The sequence below is a fragment of the Rhinolophus hipposideros genome (genome assembly GCF_964194185.1).
Source record: "Rhinolophus hipposideros genome assembly, chromosome: 6".
NCBI lineage: Eukaryota > Metazoa > Chordata > Mammalia > Chiroptera > Rhinolophidae > Rhinolophus > Rhinolophus hipposideros.
This window is the reverse complement of record NC_138052.1, coordinates 43,532,234-43,552,787: the sequence shown is the minus strand read 5'-3', so window position 1 is coordinate 43,552,787 and position 20,554 is coordinate 43,532,234. Positions and strand designations below refer to the sequence as shown.

General features: G+C 37.0%; 1 protein-coding gene across 2 annotated transcripts in view; it reads left to right on the top strand.

Moving 5' to 3' along the window:
- Positions 1–20,554, top strand: part of GALNT3 (polypeptide N-acetylgalactosaminyltransferase 3) — a 44,145-nt gene that overhangs the window by 1,584 nt on the left and 22,007 nt on the right. Inside the window, exons 2-3 of one of the 2 annotated variants that reach the window (XM_081052061.1) lie at positions 8,943–9,025; positions 18,918–19,543. In XM_081052061.1, the coding sequence (XP_080908187.1) occupies positions 19,029–19,543 (515 nt within the window). In that variant the 5' untranslated portion in view covers positions 8,943–9,025; positions 18,918–19,028. The remainder of the gene's footprint in view (positions 1–8,942; positions 9,026–18,917; positions 19,544–20,554) is intronic. The other variant, XM_081052060.1, reaches the window with a different exon arrangement.

Here is a 20,554-nt window from a genome sequence, read left to right as displayed (position 1 = left end):
CCTTCTCTCTCAAACTCATCAAAGCACTTCCTTCTCTCAAAATTCATCAAAACAGGTCACTTCAAACTCATCAAATAACTATTTCTGTTGTTAGAACCCCCACTGAGTTACCAATTTTTCTGATTATTAGAAAACGTTAAGCTAACATGATTTGCTAGAGAGCTTATATTTCATAACAAAGACATTAAACTCCAATTCTATTGTTAAAAAAAATCAGAAAATTGCTGTATTTTAATTTGAGAATTTCTGATTGTGGGAAAATCTGTTGCTTCTTTTACTGTATAAATTTTTCTTTGAGTTTGTGGCTAAAATATCAGGTTGGTGCAAAAGGAATTGCGGTTTCTGCAATTATTTTCAACCTTTTAAACCACAGTTTTTTTTGCACCAACCTAATATATGAGGTTAAATTCATACCCTACAATTAGATTTCTTTAAATTTAACTTGTAATATCTGAAGTTTAGCATACATATTAGTTTAAACTTTCTGATCAATTTAGTACTATGCATCTTTTTATATTGCTTTACCAAGCATTTTTACGTAGAAATTTCTAATATTAAATGGCAGTTCCACTGCCTAGGTTTGTTTTAGTTTTATCTTTGCTAATTTTTAAAAATATATTTAAAATTTCATGTTTAACAAAAATGCCTTAGGCAGCATATATTGTTTTTTTTAAAAGAAGCAGTTTAAAGCTAAAAAGTCAACCACAGCATAACAGGACATAATTATTAATGATATTTTCAACCAGTGCTTTCTGCTTTTCTTCAGTCTTTCCTGCCCTCTTGTCATCATACAGAGAAATAAATGTGCTAAATACTATTTAAAAATTAGTTGTAGGTGTTGCTCCCTGAATTTAGAGTATTAATATAATCCTCATTGATTATTGGGGCAGACATTAGAGTATCTTTACTTTTAACTCTAGGGAGAAATGTAACATGTTTGCATTAGCTACAGTAACAGTGTAGCTAGTTAAACTATCTGTAAAGTTGGAACCATAATACTTCCTTGGAGTCAGATAATGAAGCTGTAAAGCAAATCAGGAAGCTCCTCTAGCCATATGTAGCATTCTTAGGATCTCCTTGTGTCACTTGGAGATCCAGTTAACCCATCCAGTTTGTGAAAAACCAATGCCGAGAGAGGTATTCTAATTTTTAAGTTCACACAGCAAGTTAGTGGTACACACGGCATTATGATTACAGTGGCTTGACTCAAGGCTCATGTTATCTTCACTTTTTGCCACCCACATTCTCACTTATAAGGTGTTTATCCTTTTGTCTTTCATATAGTTTGTAAGGACTTTGTAATGACATAATTGTCAATTGTTCTTTCTCCAGATCCGATTTACCCCAATTTCTACTTGTCCAGATGATACCTGACTCTATGTATCAGGAGACTCTATGGAGACTGAGTGAGGCCATCATTCTTTTTCTTTCCCTGTGAATTACAGGTGTTTTGAAGATGCCATGTGGATTGAGATTTTTAATCCTTCCTTGGTATTTCAGAGCCACAGTTAATTTTTTGAGTCAACATAGACAACATAATTTAGTTTTCTGATCTTTTATTGTATTGGCTTAAAATGTATTTTATGAGGCAGCAACCCAGGGTCTCTCCTCCTTTTGCAACACTTCAGATTTTTGGTTGGCAAGCCTACTTTGTCAACACCAGTGTTTTTTAAACTTTTTTGGACTGTGATCCTCAGTAAGAAATGCATTCTGTGCCTCAATGCAGTGCACTCTAGTGTGTGTATATATAAATGAAACAAGGGTCACAAAACAATACTTAACCTTACAACATGGATGTTCTCTTATTTTAAACATACTGGTCTCAACACACTGGATTGATTTTATGATCACAAGTAGGCTGGAACCTACAATAAAAATAGTGGCATCCTATTGAATTTACATTTTTTAAAGCTGATTTTTCTACCAGCTTACTGTCTCTGTCTCTCTGTCTCTGTCTCTTTCTCTCTCCCTCCCTCTCCCCGCCCCACACACTCCCAAGGGGAAAAACAAATCAAAAACTGTACTCTTTAAATATATAAAATTATACTGTAATCCTTACTAAACATTTATTGGACGGTTTGAGACGCAGGGACCTGGTGCTAGACCAAATCTCTCAAACATTAGGAACTGCATAAAACTTCATTGTACATTATTGTGTTTTAAACGGGTTACTCTGATGGGGTTTTGATGGTAACAATTATCACATGAAGATCTGAGATACAAAATTAATTCTGTCCAGTTCAAGTCTAAGTTCTAAATTGTATGGCTGTGTTATAATGCTTGTTGGAGTCTGAAAAAAAATTAGAGTAAACATAGGCCAGTTTATTATTTGTTTGGTAGTCTATTAATTTATGTCTTTTTCTTTTACTGTAAAACAGATATGAGAGAAAAATTACAGGAATCATGCTCCTTTCTTCCAAAAAGATTACATTAGATCCCTCAGTGGCTTGTAGGGATGCAGTCTTGGATGAGATGATTAAGCCTGTCATAGAAGCTTTTAATTTTAACGTGCCTTCACATTCCTTGTAGAAGGAATTTTTCTTCTAAAGGAAATATTTGTGTAGTTAATATTTTGGAAATGATCAGTGCCCAAATCATTTTCAGGCATATTCAGTTTTCTGGTCCATAAAGTGTAAAAATGCATTTGGTATCACAGATCTTCTATGGGTATAAAATCTGAGAAGGAAATATCTTTTTTTTCCCCCTGAAGTTCTTTTTTTAAATTTTATTAAATTTATTGGGGTGACATTGGTTAATAAAATTATGTAGTTTTCAAGTGTACAATTCTATAACACATCATCTGTGTGTTGCATTGCATGTTTACCACCCAAAGTCAAATCTCCTTCTGTCATCATATATTTGACCCCCTTTATCCTTCTACCTCCACTCCCACCCCTTTTCCCTCTGGTAACTACCATAAACAGATGGAAATATTTTCAATCACTTATCTAATTATGCATATAGTTGGTATTGAATGATTAGTTTTACATTATTTGGATAATTTTAACACAGTTCATGTACTGCCAATAGCAACATTGAATTCGAATCAATGCCAACCATGGCAAGCGACCAAAGTGCATTAACTTAGGGCGAAGCAAAGCCAAGTAGGACTCTGAATTCTAGGTCATTGCTGACTATTGACAATTAGATGAAATCTCCTTGAATCATTCTCTGAGCTGGGCTCATATTTTTGGTACTAAATAGAGAACATTTCCCTGAGTACACATTTTCCCTGTAATTGTTTCAGTTTCAAACTGTCCAAACTAGTTTGTTCATCTATCCCATTGTCTGCTGGACATCTTCAGGATGTCACAATGACCTGAGAAAATAGCATGTGTAAATCAGAGCCTTCTTCTCATAAAAAAAAACAGGACAAACAAGCAAAAAAAAAAAAAAAAAAACCGCACAAAGACAACTTGTTCCACTCTATGTATTCTACTTATAGGTATCAGTACAATTTATCATCTCTTATTCACAATTCCAAAAGCAAAAAAATTATCTGGAAACCAAAAAATTGTTTTTGATAACGCTTTTGTCAGCAAAACTTGAACTCATTTGCCTGAAAACCTGAGGGGACAGTCAGGAAGCTAGCTATTTGTGGTCTGTCCTGCTTGGTGGGATGTGTGCTGCTGCAGAAATATTACTGTGTTTGAGAACATGGTACCATCCCAGGCCCTGCTGAGGGTACTCTCTTATATTGGGTATGGAAACCTTATCATCCTTCTACCATCAAAAATATTCTGAATTTTGAAACACATTTGGCTCCAGGGATTTTGGAGAATGGGTTATGGATCTGTACCAGTATCCATCACTCGGGTGTTAGGCCAGAAATCTAGAGGTAATCGTTTTCCTCTTTTTCATAGCCTTCACACCTGTCACATCACTGAATGCACTTAATGTTTTCCACCTATTTTTCCCCTCACAAATTCTTCTCCTACTTCTGTCCTTTTTCAGGGTCTCATAAGCTCTTGACTGGGGTGCCATAGCCGCCTGCTACCTGATATCTTCAACGGATGGTATTGTCACCCTCAGCACAAACCCTAAGTTGATGACCTCTATAAAAGTATAAACCTGATCATCTCTTTCCTCTGCTTAAAATCTTTTAAAAGCTTTCCATAGCTTCCAGGACAGGACCTACGGTCCTTAAAATAGTCCCACAGGATCTGACCCTTGCTTAACCATGGATCTATACTCTGTAAACCAAATCTTATATTTCAGCAACAGATTTCATTGGTTTTGTATCCCTGTGTCCTATTGTTTTGTTACGCCCCACTGCTGAGAGTACCTTCCCTTTATTTTCACCTCTGTAACTCTTACTGGTTCTTAAGACTCAACTGAGGTCTTGCCTCATTTAGGAAACTGCACCCTCTATACACATCCACATCCACCTGAGCTGGGTGATATATCCTATGTATACTTCTACCATGTGCTTTACGTATGTGATAGCTTGTAGTCTGCTTTTGCACCTGTCTGTATACACACAACACCCCGCAGACACACACACACACACACACACACACACACACCCTCTTTTTAGATTATTTGCAAAGCATGTACAATTTCTCTTTCCTCTAAGCCTACTGTGGAGTAAAATGTTGATGTAAAAGAGGCACAGGAAAGGAGAGGCACTGGGAAGGCAGTATATGTGCTTATTTAATGGCAGCGACTGCAGAAATTGAGGAGTAGGAAACTTGTTTCACTGTACTTAATTAGCCCACTTAATTTAGATTGCTGTTATTTCCATCTCATTCCTTTCAATTCCATGTTATTTTTGTGCCTTTTGATTCTATTCCAAGACCTGGGTTTTACCATTTAGAAGTGAAAAGCTAATTTTGTGATCAAAATGGCTTGAAGCTTTAGTTTATAAGTATTTCACAATTGAGTACATTACTCATGGTGAGGGGTTTGGGGGTGGGCAGCTTTCACATAAAGAATATAATTTGATTAGATTAGACCAAAATGGGGGGGTGGGTCCAGAAGGTTCCTAGCAGTCTTCCATCTCCAAGTTCTGTCAGTTTTACTTCTTAAAGATTAATATTTCTCAGATCCACGTGCTTTTCTCTGTTTATATTACTGTCATCACCTCTTGCCTGGATCTTTGCCATGACCTTCCTATGTGTCTGAGTTCTTGGATGCTTTCTAGTTGGTTCCCCACTCTGCACTCATTGTGATCTTTTCAAAATACCAGGTCTTCTTAGCCCCTGTTTAAAGCCCTTGCTCCATTGCCTTAGGATAAGGTCAGACTCCTTAGCACTGCCTAAAGGCCTGGCACAATTGAGCTCCTGCCCCATAAGCACTCCTCTCATCTTTACTCTCTACTCTGGCTCTACTAGTCTTTTTTTATTGCTGCATCCTTCCTGCCTCTAGGGTTTTGCAAGTGTCTTTTCCTTCTTTTGGTCTGCCTGGCTAAAACTCATCTTTCAGATTCCAGTTTGAGCGTCCCCCCTTTTCAGCACTTAATTTAACTGCAATATTTCACTAGTCTTCTTTTTTCCGTCCCCCCTAACTATGGGTTAGAGTGAAGATTGTAGCCTAAAGAAAGCTACTTAGTATGTGAGAGTATTAACTTTAAGAAAATTAAAATTGACAAAGGGAGCAGACTTTAATATGCGGCTCATATTTTAAAAATTAGATTTTAGTTATTAATGCCTTTATATTTTTATCAAATAACAGTAGTTAATATTTATTGTCATAATAAATATTAGTCCTTATTTACTACTGAGCACTTATATGCCAGGTGTATTTAAGCAACTTACATGAATTAATCATTTAGTCTTCAAAGCAACCCTACGAGGCACATGCTATTCCTCTCCCTGTTTTAGAGACAGGGAAATTGAGTGGTTAAGTAATTTGCCTCTGTTATAAGGCTAGTGAAATGTCAGAGCCACGATTCACATCTAAGTGGTCTAATTCCAAATACTACCTATGTATAAATAAAATTAAATAGGATTATTGGAAGACATATAACTGCCACAGAAATAAAAAATCCAGTCCTTGCTCATCTCCCCCAGACCTGATGCCTAAAGACAACCACTTTCACCTCTTTGAGATGTTTCTTCTATTTACCTTTTGAAATAATATGCCTATATTGCTACTTCTTACTGTATCGGTATTTGACATATCTATTAACTTCCCATTACAGTAAATAAATATTTAGCTCTTTCACATACATAGCCCCTGCGCTTCTTTCCTTGACTTTCCAATATAATTCTCACATTTTTTGTTTACATTTTAGTATTTATTATGATTATGTAAATACTGTTCGCTACTGAGTCAAGCAAGTGTATTATGAGTATGATTCCCTACTTATAGATACATATGTTTTTATACTGGAGTTAATAATTAACTCATTTAAGAAAAAAAAAACCATTTGCTTCATTTTTCCATATGTGAATTTGTATTTCTACATACTCCAGCATCTTCTCAGTATGATTTTTATGCATAATCAAACCTATCAGGTATATTGGTCCCTTTTAGAAGCTGTCTTCTTATTCCAATTTAGACTGTTGCTTTCTAGGCCTGTTGCATAGCTGTTGTTCAGGATTTTTCTTGACTAAGATTTCTGATGGAGTCTCTATTGCATAGATACTGTGATTTTTGTTGTTTATTTACTCACTCATTTGGGTAAAACATATACCCCTGTAGCTTCCTGAGAAATGCTGAATGGAATTAAGAAATTTGAGCTATTGCCTGTCAGAAAAATCTTTATTCTATCTTCACATTTTCTTTTCTGATTGATTATTTTTTTCAGTAGTTACTCTGTTCGCATGGTCCAAAGTTTTTTAAAAAGTAAGAAGGGGTGTATAATAGTTCTTTCTTTCATTGTTGTCTGCTGACACCCAGATTTCCTCTTAGATGGCAGCCAGTGCTATTATTTCTTAAATATAAAAACAATATGCATATATTTTCCCTCTTTTCAAAAAGCAAATTAATCTTGCTTTTTTCGCTTAATTTATTGTTTAGGTAACTTAAGGCATATAAAGTAGTTTTTTTGTTTTTGAGTTGGCATAATATTCCACCATATGACTCTATCATAATTTATTTATCTAGCTCCCCATTGGTATTAATTGATTGATTAATTGATGTTAAAACAATGCTTTAATGTGCAAATGTACATGTTGTCATTTCACTTGTGTACTAGTGTATCTGTGGGATAAATCTCTAGAAGTTATTCTCTCACTTGATTGATACATTGATGGAAACATGAGATCTTGCCCATTTAGTAATTCCTAGACAAATGGGATAAGGGGAAAAGGACAAAAGGACACTGGGTAGTAAATACCTAATGGTAGAGTGAACCCTTCTGGAGGACAATTAATAGTGCAGAGAAGGCTTCTAATGCAAATTATTGTTTTCTTTGGTCTTTTTGACAATGACCTTTGTTTTTTCAGATATGGTCCATCTTTTTGAACTGGATAAGACTTGTTTTTAGTGTTGCTTCATTCACCTTCTTATACCCTTTGCCCTCTGTCATCACCTCCTTTAGTGCTCATGGCCTCTTGCCCATTATTTCAGCTCTGGGTCTAACTCCCCAAATATCCCAGAACAGAGACACTCCATCAGCTGGTCTTTTTCAACATGTCAAAAACCCATCCTTAGCATACTTCACAGTTTAACAACCTTCCCAGCCTCCCATTGATTTTTTTCTTGAGTTCATCTAACTCTACCTCCCAAATCTCTTCCCAAGCCTCCACACCCTTTCCACTCATCTCTTGCCTGGATTATTCTTAATAGTCTCCTTACTGCCTCCAGTCTCCTCTCTCAAAAAACCCATATTCAGCACAGCTTCAAGAATAATCATTCTAAATTTCAGTTCTGAGTAGGTCATCACCCTGCGTAAACTCCATCAAGGCCTCTGTCCTTTGCCTAAAGAATTAAGTACAAATCCCACTAAATTAGGTACTCCTCCCTTTTTTATGTGGAGGTTGGCATTCAGCATGTGTCTCATAGACCTCACTGTGTAGTAATTGTTTATGTATGGTCCTGAGGAAAATTACCCTATTTGAGGTCAGCTTTTGAAGGAAGAATTAAAGTTTAGGCTGACACTGTTTTATTTCCAACTGAAACATGTATTTAAAAGGTCTTTTTATTCTTTTACCATGAAGAGTGGGTAATGCAGGAATTTCAGATAACTGGACAAGTGGAAAAATATTGTGTGCTTCAAATTATTCACATATATAGCCTAATCTTAAAGGCAGGCGTTGCTTTTATGCATAATTTTTAAAAGTTGATGTTATGGATTTGTGGATAATTAATTTTGTTCTTTTATATCTGGGGATATGGCAGCTAATGGAGAAGGGGTAAGTATAGGGAACTATATAAAGGTTGACATTGAAGTCTTTTTAAATTTAGCATTGGCAAACTACAGCCCTTGGGCCAAATTCAGTCTCCCACCTGGTTTTATAAACAGGTATGTCCATTCATTTATGTATTGTCTACGGCTGCTTTTGTACCACAAAAATAGAATTGAATAGTTGCAATAGAGACAATATAGTCCACAAAGTGAAAAAAAAATTACTATTTAGCCCTCTGCAGAAAGTTTGCTGACACTTTTTCTAGAGGGGAATGGAAATTGAGAGGTGAAAGATGAATATCTACTAAATGAGTTGTGGATGAACCTGTAGATAGGTGAATGCAAAATGATAGCAATTGAGTAAATGAGTAAGCAGTCTTACTCCCTTGTTTCCCCACTCCCCTGTCCCTTTATATTCTGGGGCCTCAAAGTGAGAATAAATGGACAGAAATTGTCTTACTACTTGTGAGTTTTTAGACTCCTTCATAAATGTTTGACGAGATTTATTTTGTGCAACTTGCACACCCTACTTCCAACTCTATTCTATGACAAGACTGAGTAGACATTCCCTTCACTAAGGTATTGAGAAAAACAGTGAGGGAAACGCTTGCATTGATGAAAAAAAATCTGTGGTTACTCTCTTTCATAGGCCACTGAAAATGACTCCCTGATTTCATTGGAGATGATGGGATCTCATAGTAGCAGAAGGCAAATGGCAGCACTTGAACAAAAGTAGGTATATTTACACTAATGGGACAATATAGAAGCAGAGACATAGATGTAATCAGAAAGCATTGGCCCACAAATGCTTTTGGTAGCTAACTAATGTCTTTGGTAGACTTCTAATGAATGAAATCGGTGGGTCATAGTACAGTATCACTTTGTGTATAAGACAGAAAAAAACTCTAGGTCTGATAACAAAAGCATTTGACTTTAGTTAACACAGTTGAGAGTCAAAACCTCTCACCCAGTTTCGAATCCTAAGACAACTCACAAGCCCACAGCTCTTTATTTGAAGTGGAGCCCTATTCCCCTTGAGGTAGAATGCTACACCATCACCGCAAGCATGTACCATAAATCTTCCACTAAGCCTTCCCCAAAGGGACCAGTAGCCATTTAGTAGAGAGACTGTGCTTCAGGGCAAAGGGATTACTCAGACATTTCATACTAATTCCTGGAGACCCCAAATACCATTGCGGCCCACCAGTCAAAATGGGAAGTTACAGTGGTCAGGTAAATAACAGATGGAGTCTTAGTTCAAGTCTGACTCACAGAGTGCCCAGGTGGTCAGTAGCTCCACCCTATGCTTATTTCCCCAGTTCTTTAATGTATAATTGGTGTAGACATATTGAATAACTGGTGGAATACTTGTATTGTCTCTCTAAATCATGGATTGAGGACCATTGTGGTATGAGGGCTAAGTGGAAGACTTGGGCACTTCTCCCTTCTAGGCAAATCAGAATACTATATCCCTAAGGGAATTGTTGAGATTAATACCACTGTCAAAGATCTGAAATAAGACTTGTGATATCTATCACATCTTTAGTTAATTCACTTATTTGGCTTGTGCAGAAGTTGATTGATCTTAGAAAATGACTGGACTGTTGTAAACGTAATCATTGCTGATTCAAATGTGTAATAGCTGACCCAGATATAGTATCTTTACTTGATCAAATCAAGACCCTGACATTTGCTATGCAGTTATTGACTTGGTTAATTGCCTTTTCTCCATACCAATTTACCAAGACCACCAAAAGTAATTTACTTTTATCTAGCACTGCGGACACTATATCTTCACAGTCTTGCCTCAGGGCCAGGTCAATTCTCCTTACTTAGAAATCTTAATCTTCCATAAAACAGCACACTGGTCCACTGCCTTGATGATATTATGTTGCTTGTATCTGAGGCACAGAAAGAAGCAAGTACATTAGATGTCTTAGTTAAGCATATGAGAACCACAGGGTAAAAATTCCACCTAACAAAAATTCAGTGGCACTTTGGTCAAACATTTATGGGCATTCAGTGGTCACTTTGCTCAATAAACCTTTTTGGATTTTGGAGGCAACATATACTACATTTTAATATGCTACTCAGAGCTACTGTGTTTCCCTGAAAATAAGACCTAGCCGGACCATCAGCTCTTTACTATATTTAACTATAGCAAAATATATTACTTATTTTACTATAATATAAGACCAGGTATTATATTAAGTTTTGCTCCAAAAGACGCATTAGAGCTGATGGTCCGGATAAAACTGGGTCTTATATGAATTTTTGCTCCAAAAGATGCGTTAGAGCTGATGGTCCGGCTAGGTCTTATGGTATCTACAGAGTAAATTATAAGGCTGCTAGATTTTGATGATGATCAGAGCAAGAGAAGGCTGTGCAGCAAGTCCACGACCCAGTGCATGCTGTGCTACCATTTTAGCTTCATAACTGAGCGAGCAGATCCAATGATTCTGTAAGTGTCTAGCAAATACAGATGCTGAATAGAACCTCTGGTGAAAACCAATAGCAGAATCACAGTGCAGAACTCGGGGATTTTGCAGGAAGTCTATGACTCCTAAGAAAACTGTTCCCCCTTTAATAAACAAATTTTGGCTTGGCTACTCGGTAGGTACTGAATGCAGGACCATGGGTGTCAGGTTACCACGTGGACCAGGCTTCTCATCATTAACTGGGTGTTCTCTGACCTACCTAGCCCTAAGGTCGGCCATGCATAGCAGCAATCTATCATCAAGAGGAAATTGTATGTACGGGACAGAGCTTAGGCAGATCTGTCAAGTGCAAGTTGTGTGAGCAAGTGACTCAGACTCCTTTATTATAATAACAACTCTTGTTGTATTGCCTCCTCTCCTTCAAAGGATGCTTTTGACCTCTTAGGTGAAGAGGGGAAGCAGTTTCTCTTCCTGGTTTCAGAGTGGCTCACTGGCCAGGCTCTTGCTGGCACACTCCTTCTCGGCTACTACCACTACTAAGGCTACACTACTGCTCGGCTTCCCCACACGGTTTTCTCCAGTGCTAGTCACCACATAGCACAGCTTTCTGTAGAGCTGACATCCCCCGACCCCTGCTCTTTCTCCAAAGCTTGACCAGGGCGGCAGTGATGTAGGTACCCTGGAACCACAGACAGCATAGACCTGTTACCCTGCCCCGGGCACCCCTCCCACACTCTCTCTTTAGCCCCACACATGTGCACATTGGGGCTCTGCCAAGACTGGGTGCCTAGGGAGCCGGCTGCCCAGCTTTTATACCAGGCACCAGCCTGGAGCTGTATTGGTTTGGATGCACATGCAGGTGCACTAGACTCCTGCAGAGGGCAGCTTCTCACCTCCAGGCTCCATCAGTAGCCAGTTTTCCTCAGCACCTGCCTAGCAATTTACAGGGCTGCACACCTCCCTGTGAATGACTCCTCCTGGGACTCCAGAGAGCAGATTTCTGGCTAGTCTCACCAGTGAGGTACCTCTGTGAGTTTTCTACCGTCGGGCAGTCAGTGCTGTGCCCTCTCTGTGGAGATCTCTGGATGTCAGCCCTGATGAGGGGAAGGCTCTTTTTTGGGCCCTCATCTCAGCCTTAGAGGTAGAGGTTGCCCCTTATATCCTGTGTACTTTAGAATTTTCTTTAACTCTCACTAGCCAATCCCATTACTCCAGTCCTTCATTAATAATAGATTTAACTTTTTCAAATCACTGTGTAATTTCTTTGTCTTTGTAAATTCCAACCATCAACTGTGCTTACAAAGTAACTAGTTAGATGGACAAATCTTTTAAAATGCAGTGATTCTGCATGGGGGGAATGTCAGTTAAGTGGATAACCTTTGGAACCGCTCGAATCACTCCTCAGAATTCCTCTACTCTCTAGTATGCCATAAATAATCAACATATATATTTTTATGTGTTATGTGAAATTCATTCATAGGTGCCGATGTGGCAGGAGAGAGTATGTGAGCCCCATTCTCACCACCCCGCCATGGGTAGTGTAGCTCCATAATTACTTGTTTGCTCCAAACTGTAAAGATAGAGTTGGCTGGTCCACAAATCAAGAACCTGTCTATAACCTTTCACCTTCAGAGATAATATTAATGGAGATGTTTATCTGACCAGGTGTAGCTGAGAACTTGGATGTCTGACCATACCCTCTGCTGTTAAACCCTGTGCCTCACAGTCGCTGGAGGTCAAACTCTGTCACTAGGCTTTTTTTCTCATAACCTGCAGACAACCTTTATTCATAAAGTCATCATACTTTATGACAAAAATCCTACTTTATGAAAATTACATGCAGTTAGTTGTCAGCTGGTGGCATTTTCTAGCCACCTAGAACAACTTTACTTGTCTTGAGCTGGGATCTTTGCGGTCCATTTGCTGCTCTCTCTTGAGAGATGGCTGTGTGGCTGACTCAATACAGTTTGCTTTGCATCAGTGTTCATTGTTTGTCATACGTCCACAAGTTACTTCCTGCTCAGAACAATTGCTGGCAAGGATGTGACTGTTCATGGACCGAAACATAACCAGAACTAATAAACGGCAGTAGCAATTCACCATGAAATTTGATTCTACCAATAAATGCAAACAGAAATCACCTCCTACCACTCCTCTATTCCCTAACATTGTCACCAGCAGATGAGGGGCACTGAATAAAATTTCTGCCCAAGCAAGTAAGGGTTTACTGTCAGAGAAAGTTTTTTGTTGGTGTTGTCTTGTTTTGTAATTCAGTTCGTAAATCCAGGTGATGATGTGTGGCAAAGATCCAATCAGTATTCATTCACGATAGCGTACTTTTTAAAATCTACAATTTATGCCAGGGTTTGGGAATGTAATTTTGTAATTCTTGGTTTTGTGTGATCACCCTTCAGTCTTTACAGCATCGAGCACGTTTCTTACACCAATTAGGCTTTGTGCCAATTAAAGTCAACTGGAACCAGACCTTCAGTCCCCAGAGCTGTAAAGTTTTATTGTCACTAATACAGAAACAAGAAATGGAAAGAACCACACTATCCTCTTATTTTATTAAATGCTACTTTCACATGCAGTTATGAAGTGTTCTGCTTTTCACTGCTTTAGAAGATTGCTTCAGTTTGAATTTTTAAATTAAACTAACAGTTCTTGCAATTTCCCCTTGGAGGGACAACCGTGACTATCAAGATAGATCTTACCTTATCTTGATATTTTCCCATCTGAATCTGCATTTAAACAACATCCCCAGTAGAGGTATTGTCACATTGAAGTTTGAGAAGCTATAATCTCAATAACTGGAAGCTGTAGCTTTGTAGTTAGGTTATTTCAGTTTGTGAGATTTCAGTTTTTTTCTGTTGAGATGAAAGCATGTTTTTACCCCTGAGAATAATCCATTGATTTTAACCCAGTCTCATAGATTGTTAGAATCATGAATATTGTTTTAGCCTTTCAAAGTATCATTTTGTAGATTTTTATTTATTTATTCTTAAAGCCTTTTTGTAATGTCTACATATATACTAGGACATAGATGAATATTTTTTAAGGCCAAAAGGCTACTGAATTTTAATTTTTAGGAATTTATAAGGATTTAGAAACTAGAAGACCTCTGAATTTTATTTAAACTTTTTTCCAGCTTAAATATTTTATGGTATCCTCCTCTCTTCTTCTGTGAATCTGATCTTTTATCATTAGAAAAATGACCATTATGGGTAGTGTTTAAAGGTTTTATAATATGAGAAGAACATACCTTTTATCTGCTAATCATTCCTAATGTATGAGTATAGCTTATTATATGCTCAGTTTGCTGTTTTGCTTTGTTTTCTTTTCAATTCTCAAACTTTTGAGTCCAGTTGGAAGTTGATTCTAGGAGAGATTTGCTTTGTTTCATTGGCTGTTTTCACATAGGTCTTCAAATTTGGCAGGTATCGTGGTCTAGGAACATGGATGGCATTATTTCCAGGAATAAGAATTAAGAATCCTTAGTTATTTTGCTCATGAATTGATCGCATGCCTTTTGCATTATTTATTTGTTTTATTGTTCAGAGTTTCAATTTTTCTGTCTTTATGACAGGAACAAAATATTTTTAAAATGATTTTACAGCATCATAATTTGCAATAAAACTTCAATGCCTCATTTATATCAGTATGAATTCCTGACCCTTTTCAGGAAATTTTGGGTCATTCTTGCTTTGGATTTCTTCTCTCTCATGTCAAAATAGCTGTTGCTCAGTTTATATCAAGAATCTATTTTGAAAAACCTGTTTTTGGAGGATTAGAAATTAATAATATGGTTGCTTTGGGATGGATACAGCCCTTTCTTTATCGGGTGGTAGTTTTTATTTGCCCAAAGCTTTGTGACCTAGACCAGTGATTCTTAACCCTGGCTATTCTTTAGAATTATCTGGAGAGCCTAAAATAACAAAAGCAGGGTTTAGGCCCTGCCCCTAGAATAATTAAATCAAACTCTCTAGAGGTGAAGCCTAAGGCACTGCATTTTTGAAGACCTTTCCACTTATGTGTATCCAGAGTTAAGGACCATTGATGGAGATACTTAAAGTTGAGTGTAATTTTCATTAATGAGAGCTTATTGTTGCACATTAGCAGCAAAGGACAGAAAAGTCATAAAAAAAAAAGCAACCCTGGGGAAGCTATGTTGGAATCTTGAACTGATCAGCAGTCAGTAAAAGAAGGTTATTCTCTCCAGAATTAATCTGAAAAGAGCAAAGCATCATGTTCCTACTTTCCTAGACTCTGCCACTAAAAGGTGTTGGTCTTTTAATCTTCCATTGTCATGATCTCAATCTCATCTTCAATCTTTATTTCCAAAAACATGCTCTGAAAACAGTTTTTGTTTAAACTTGTTTGCCCTGAAAACCTTACCTGAGTTAATATGAGGCTACTTAGATTTTTCCCCCTGGGCTAACCCCTTATCTCTTTTATATTTAGGTTACCAGTTTTTGACTCTTGAATACCTTATTTCAGATAACTTTAGTTAAAAGATCAGGATTTTACATCAGACCTGAATTTGAACACAGTTGGGGAAATGCTGCCCTTCCACTTAAACTGAATGACCTTGGCCAAGCCACTTATTCCATTGGACTGTCAGTGTTTGTCAGTTAAACGGGAATAAAAAGCTTTGCAAGATTCTTGGAAGACTAAATGAGGATTTATGTAGTAAATGTTAAAGTATCAGGGACCTAATTAATATTTAACAAAAGTCAACTATTGTTTTTATTTCTTATAATAGTAAATGAAATCTTGGTCCTCCTTCTCTTTTTCAGTCTACAGACATTTACTGGGTGCCCACTATTATTGTGTAAGTGCCAGTAAAACAACCCTAAATAAGGGAGACACTATGCATGTCCTTCACGAGCTTTCCTTAACTCTTTCATTAGAGACATCCTAAACTAAATGTCACTGAGTGACTCCCTTAGATAAACACACACGCACACACACACACAGACACACACACACACACACAATAAGGGATTGTTGCCCTAATGATGAACTCTTATAGTTTATAATTTATTCTGAAAAAAAGAGGTTTCTCCAATTCCCTCATTCATTCTCTCCTTCTTTTTAATTCTCCACCATAGCCACAAATATGATTCCTGACATAAAATTTTTTGGGTAAACTAACACTACTGTGGAAGTATCTAGTTCTATTGTTTCCTTCTCTGTGATTTCTCTGGACTATTTCTTGTTCTGTATTGTGTTAAAACATCCTAAAGAGACTATCTCATTCCTCCTCAAATTTCTAATCTAGCCTACCTTTGGCTACTGAAGAAATCTAGGATCACTAAGACATCACTAGGGACAGGAATTTTTAGTGGTTCTCCCAGGAACAGAAAGGAGGGTGAACATAGGGTGATTTATTCCTATTTATCTATTGTGAAGCTGTGGTTAGGGAAAGGTGATCAGGTCGTATTTCATAGGTTGGGGTCCATTGTCCTGTGAAACCCCAACATTTTGCTCATCCTTGTCTCCCTGGAACTTCTTCTATCAGGTTATTGCCCTGGTTAGTCTAAAAGCACCTCGATACTAAGCCCTTGGATCTCGGGGGCATGACCACAACTAGTCTGTTGGATTCTCCGCCAAGGTTTATTTCTGGTTTTGCACTAAAGCTTGTTGGACCAGGTCTAGTGAAGTTTACTTTTAAAGATCAACCAACTGTCAAACAGTTCTCTCAAAGATAAGATTCAGATTGTAAAATCTAAGACCACTTAACATGGATACTTTATTTGCCAATCTATTTTCACTTGATTCCCCATTGTTTTGTTTTCTTATTTCCCCTGGTCTTTCTTTCCAGTTACTCCCCCACCCCTTAAATGTAGCTATTTCTCTGACCTCTACTTTATATACTGTAGGTGAACTCTTCTGTGCCCTGAGACTGACTCTCAAATTTTCATATCTAGCACAGAGCTTCTCCCTGATTTTCAGTCCCACATATCTTTTGTGCTTAAGCGACTCACCTTGGAAGTCCTACCAGCATCTCCAATTTCTCGTGTGCAGAGTTGAACAAATTATCTCCCTAATCCCCACCCCAAGTCTATCCTTCTTCCTGTATTCCCTGACTTTGTTAATGTTGTCACTTTACCCATCCACCCCCCATTCTGCCCTTTCTCTCACCAAGTCCTGTTTGATGCCTCTTCCCTCACTCTTGGATCAGCCCTCCATCCTTCCTGCTCGCTTCATTTTTTTGTGTGCATCACTTTTACAGGTGCTGAGGAACCTGTGATTTTTTTTTAAAACAAATATGATTATGACCCTTCCTTAAAATCGTCCAGTTCTTTTCATTGAATCTATTCAGGACAAAAATTGGTAGATTCCAAATTCACTTTGTAAATTTGAGACCTCCCAGCCTCAGGTCCTGCCGTTTCATACCTGTGCCTCCCTCTTCCGCTTTACTCAGGATTGACCACAGCTTTTCTTGCTTTTATACCTTTACATCTGTCATTCCTTCTCTTTCCTCTCTCTTGTCCACCCACCTAAAATTTGCTTGTGAGTATCTTTCAAGATTCTGCCCAGCTATGTCATCTCTGGGAAATTTTCCCTAACATTTCTCCTTATCCTCCATTTTGCTTTCATAGTCTCCCATCATAGCACGTATTACACTGCTTTGTGGTTGCCTGTTGACATGCCATATTTCATACTAGCCCTTGCTCCTTGAAGGTAAGAGGTATCTCAAGTTTGTAGCCACAGCTTAGCAAAACAGTTGAAACATGAGAAATTACACAATTGTTCTATGGTTTTCAAATTCCTTATGTTATGTCTTCAAACAATGTAAAAAGCTTAAGAGGTCATTTTGATCCTTATATGAGGTTCTTAAAGCAACCAAAGCTCAGAAATATTGGAATCTCATTTTTATGGACAACATATATCATAATTAAGGTATTTTCTGGAACCAAAGTGTCTATCCCATACTGAAAAAAATATAGAGCAGTCCAACTAGAAATGGTATATAGAATTAAGTATTTAAGTTCTGCCATTTTGTTTATTCAGCTTAAACTTTCTTGCTAACGGCCAGAGGTTCCACCATAGAACTTGGTTTTCTTATTTTAAATTTAGTGATAACTTTGGAAGAGAAGTTGAATAATGTGTCAATGTTAGTTTTCACTTTTATAAATGACAGTTTCCTTAAAATATGTTTAGGATTTAGGGAGGACAGACCTTCCCCTTTACCCTTGCAAATTACTTGAATGATTATAATGGTGCATGGTATGTAATTGTGCACTAAAAGCCATTCACGTTATTTTTTTTAAGCATTATGCAGAAAATGAACCTTCACTGCGATTCAGGCTGTCATCAGTGTCATCTTTTTTTTCTTTCCTTTTTTTTTGCTCCTGGTGGCCTATATTAGGTTTTAGTAAACATGCTGCTCTATCCTTGGGGTCAACTGCAAGCAATATTTTATCAGACCAAATACTGCTTTAATAACTCAAAAATCTCTGTTGCTCTTTAGAGACTGTACAAGTAACACTTAATGTCGTTTTCTTTTTGCTGGTAGATTTTGCATTTGTGTGGTTTTTTTTAAATAGCTATTTTATAGCAATACATCAGTGCTCTTAATTTTCTGGTCATTTATTGGTTCTGTCAGAATTCACAAGTTCTGTCAGATGAGCAAATCTGGTAGAATGCCAGCTTATTTGTTGGTGATGCTACTTTTTAATTTTAATTTGCTTAGTTAGAATAAAGGTTCATAGGTTGTGGGCAGACTTCATAAAATAAAAGGCAATATTTTCGATGTATAGCTAATAGTACCTGTCGGTATACCTTTGCTTTCTTATGGATTCCCCATTTCTTTGTAATCAATTTAATGCAGTCCTTTGCTCCTTGATTATTAAGTTAAGATATCTGTATTTTGCACTCAAAATATATTTATAAAAATAATGTATGCATATTATGTAATGGCTATTAGCCAGAGTTTACAATGTCTGGTTTATTGGAGAGAAAGCCCTAATATTTTATAGCCCAAATAGATTGTAGTTAATTATAGCAATTGTGTCCTTCCAAAAGTGTGATTTTCTTGAAGGTAAGATATATTTGTATTTTTGTTAACCATAAGAATATGTTTTTTGTAGCTCATGTTCAGTTGTTGGTTGAATGAATGAATTGAACCATGACAAAAAGAATGAATAGCTACTAATGCCATCTATCATTTCTGTTTATAGGTATATTACCATTTAACAAAATCTTCTTGCCAGCAAATCTATGATAAAAAATATAAGTAAAAGAGGAAACTGTAACTGTTATTTGTCAAGTGACAAACGTTTAATGTCAGAATGGCTCACCTAAAGCGACTAGTAAAATTACATCTTAAAAGACATTACCATAAAAAGTTCTGGAAGCTTGGTGCAGTAATTTTTTTCTTTGTAATATTTTTGATTTTAATGCAACGAGAAGTAAGTGTTCAATATTCCAAAGAGGAATCAAGGATGGAAAGGAACATGAAAAACAAAAACAAGGTGTTTGATTTAATGCTGGAAGCAGTAAACAATATTAAAGATGCAATGCCAAAAATGCAAATAGGAGCACCTGTGAGACAAAGCATTGATGCTGGTGAGAAACCCTGTTTGCAAGGATACTACACAGCAGCAGAATTGAAACCTGTTCTTGACCGCCCACCTCAGGATTCTAATGCACCTGGTGCTTCTGGTAAAGCATTCAAGACAACAAATTTAAGTATTGAAGAGCAGAAGGAAAAAGAACTTGGAGAAGCAAAACACTGTTTTAATGCTTTTGCAAGTGACAGGATTTCTTTACACCGAGATCTTGGACCAGACACTCGACCTCCCGAGTATGTTGAAGAATATTCATTGTCTACTGTTTATCGTCAGGGTTTGCAGGGGTGGAAGCTAAGGAAGCTGCTTGTTCTTAGCACTCTGAGGCAAAATATCAGCAAATACCATTTTTTAAATCTGTTTTAATTATTTTTTTGCTTATGATTTTTGAGGCAAGATATCCAAATATAATTTTAGTGAGGCATTGTTGATGTGAAAAGCTTTTATCTTAGAAATTAGAAATTGAATTCTAGATCTGACCTTTAAAGAACCACGAGGAAATTCCACTATTCTGACATGCTTTAGTCTTCTCATGTATTAAGGAGGAAATATGGGGCAGTTTTTATGGGAAATGTGGGAGGTGGAGGAGTTGTTTCCATTCCTCTTTGTATTACTATAGAATAGTAATGTTAAAAAAAAAAACGCTTAAATTTTAGAGTTGTTAGATACGACATTTTATGAATTAAGTCACAGACTTTGTGGTTACTTTCTGTGCTGTAATTATATTTCAGAAATCCCCGTGTTTTGTAACCTTTCTTTTAAGGGACAAGATTGTTATAATTACTAATTCAACTATGATGCCTTCTCTAGAGTTTTGTTGAATGTGTTCTCTCCCTTTAGCTTCTGATAGGCCAACGTTGCTTTTCATTGTCAGTTTATTCACATGTTTATTTCTAGTGTACAGTATTTTGATTAAGATTTCCCCCAGAGTTTACTATGCTGTCTGTTTGTCCTCAGTTAACCATTTTCTTACCATTGAGGTAGTGTTCAAATGCTCTGAATTGAAATAGCTAAAATGAATTTCCAGTACTTTCAAACCATCTGTAGATTTGCTGAAAGTGCAAGGTGGACAAACTGGAAGCAAACAATTACTACATGTTTTGTTTTCTGATTATAATTACATTTAGAAGTTAACCTGAAGAAAAGGACTTTTGTAGATTTTGTTCTGTTGTTTCACTCATATTTTTCTAGATTTATGATCTGGTCATAAATACCTGCTCCAACTGTGAGTTCCTCAGTATAAAAGT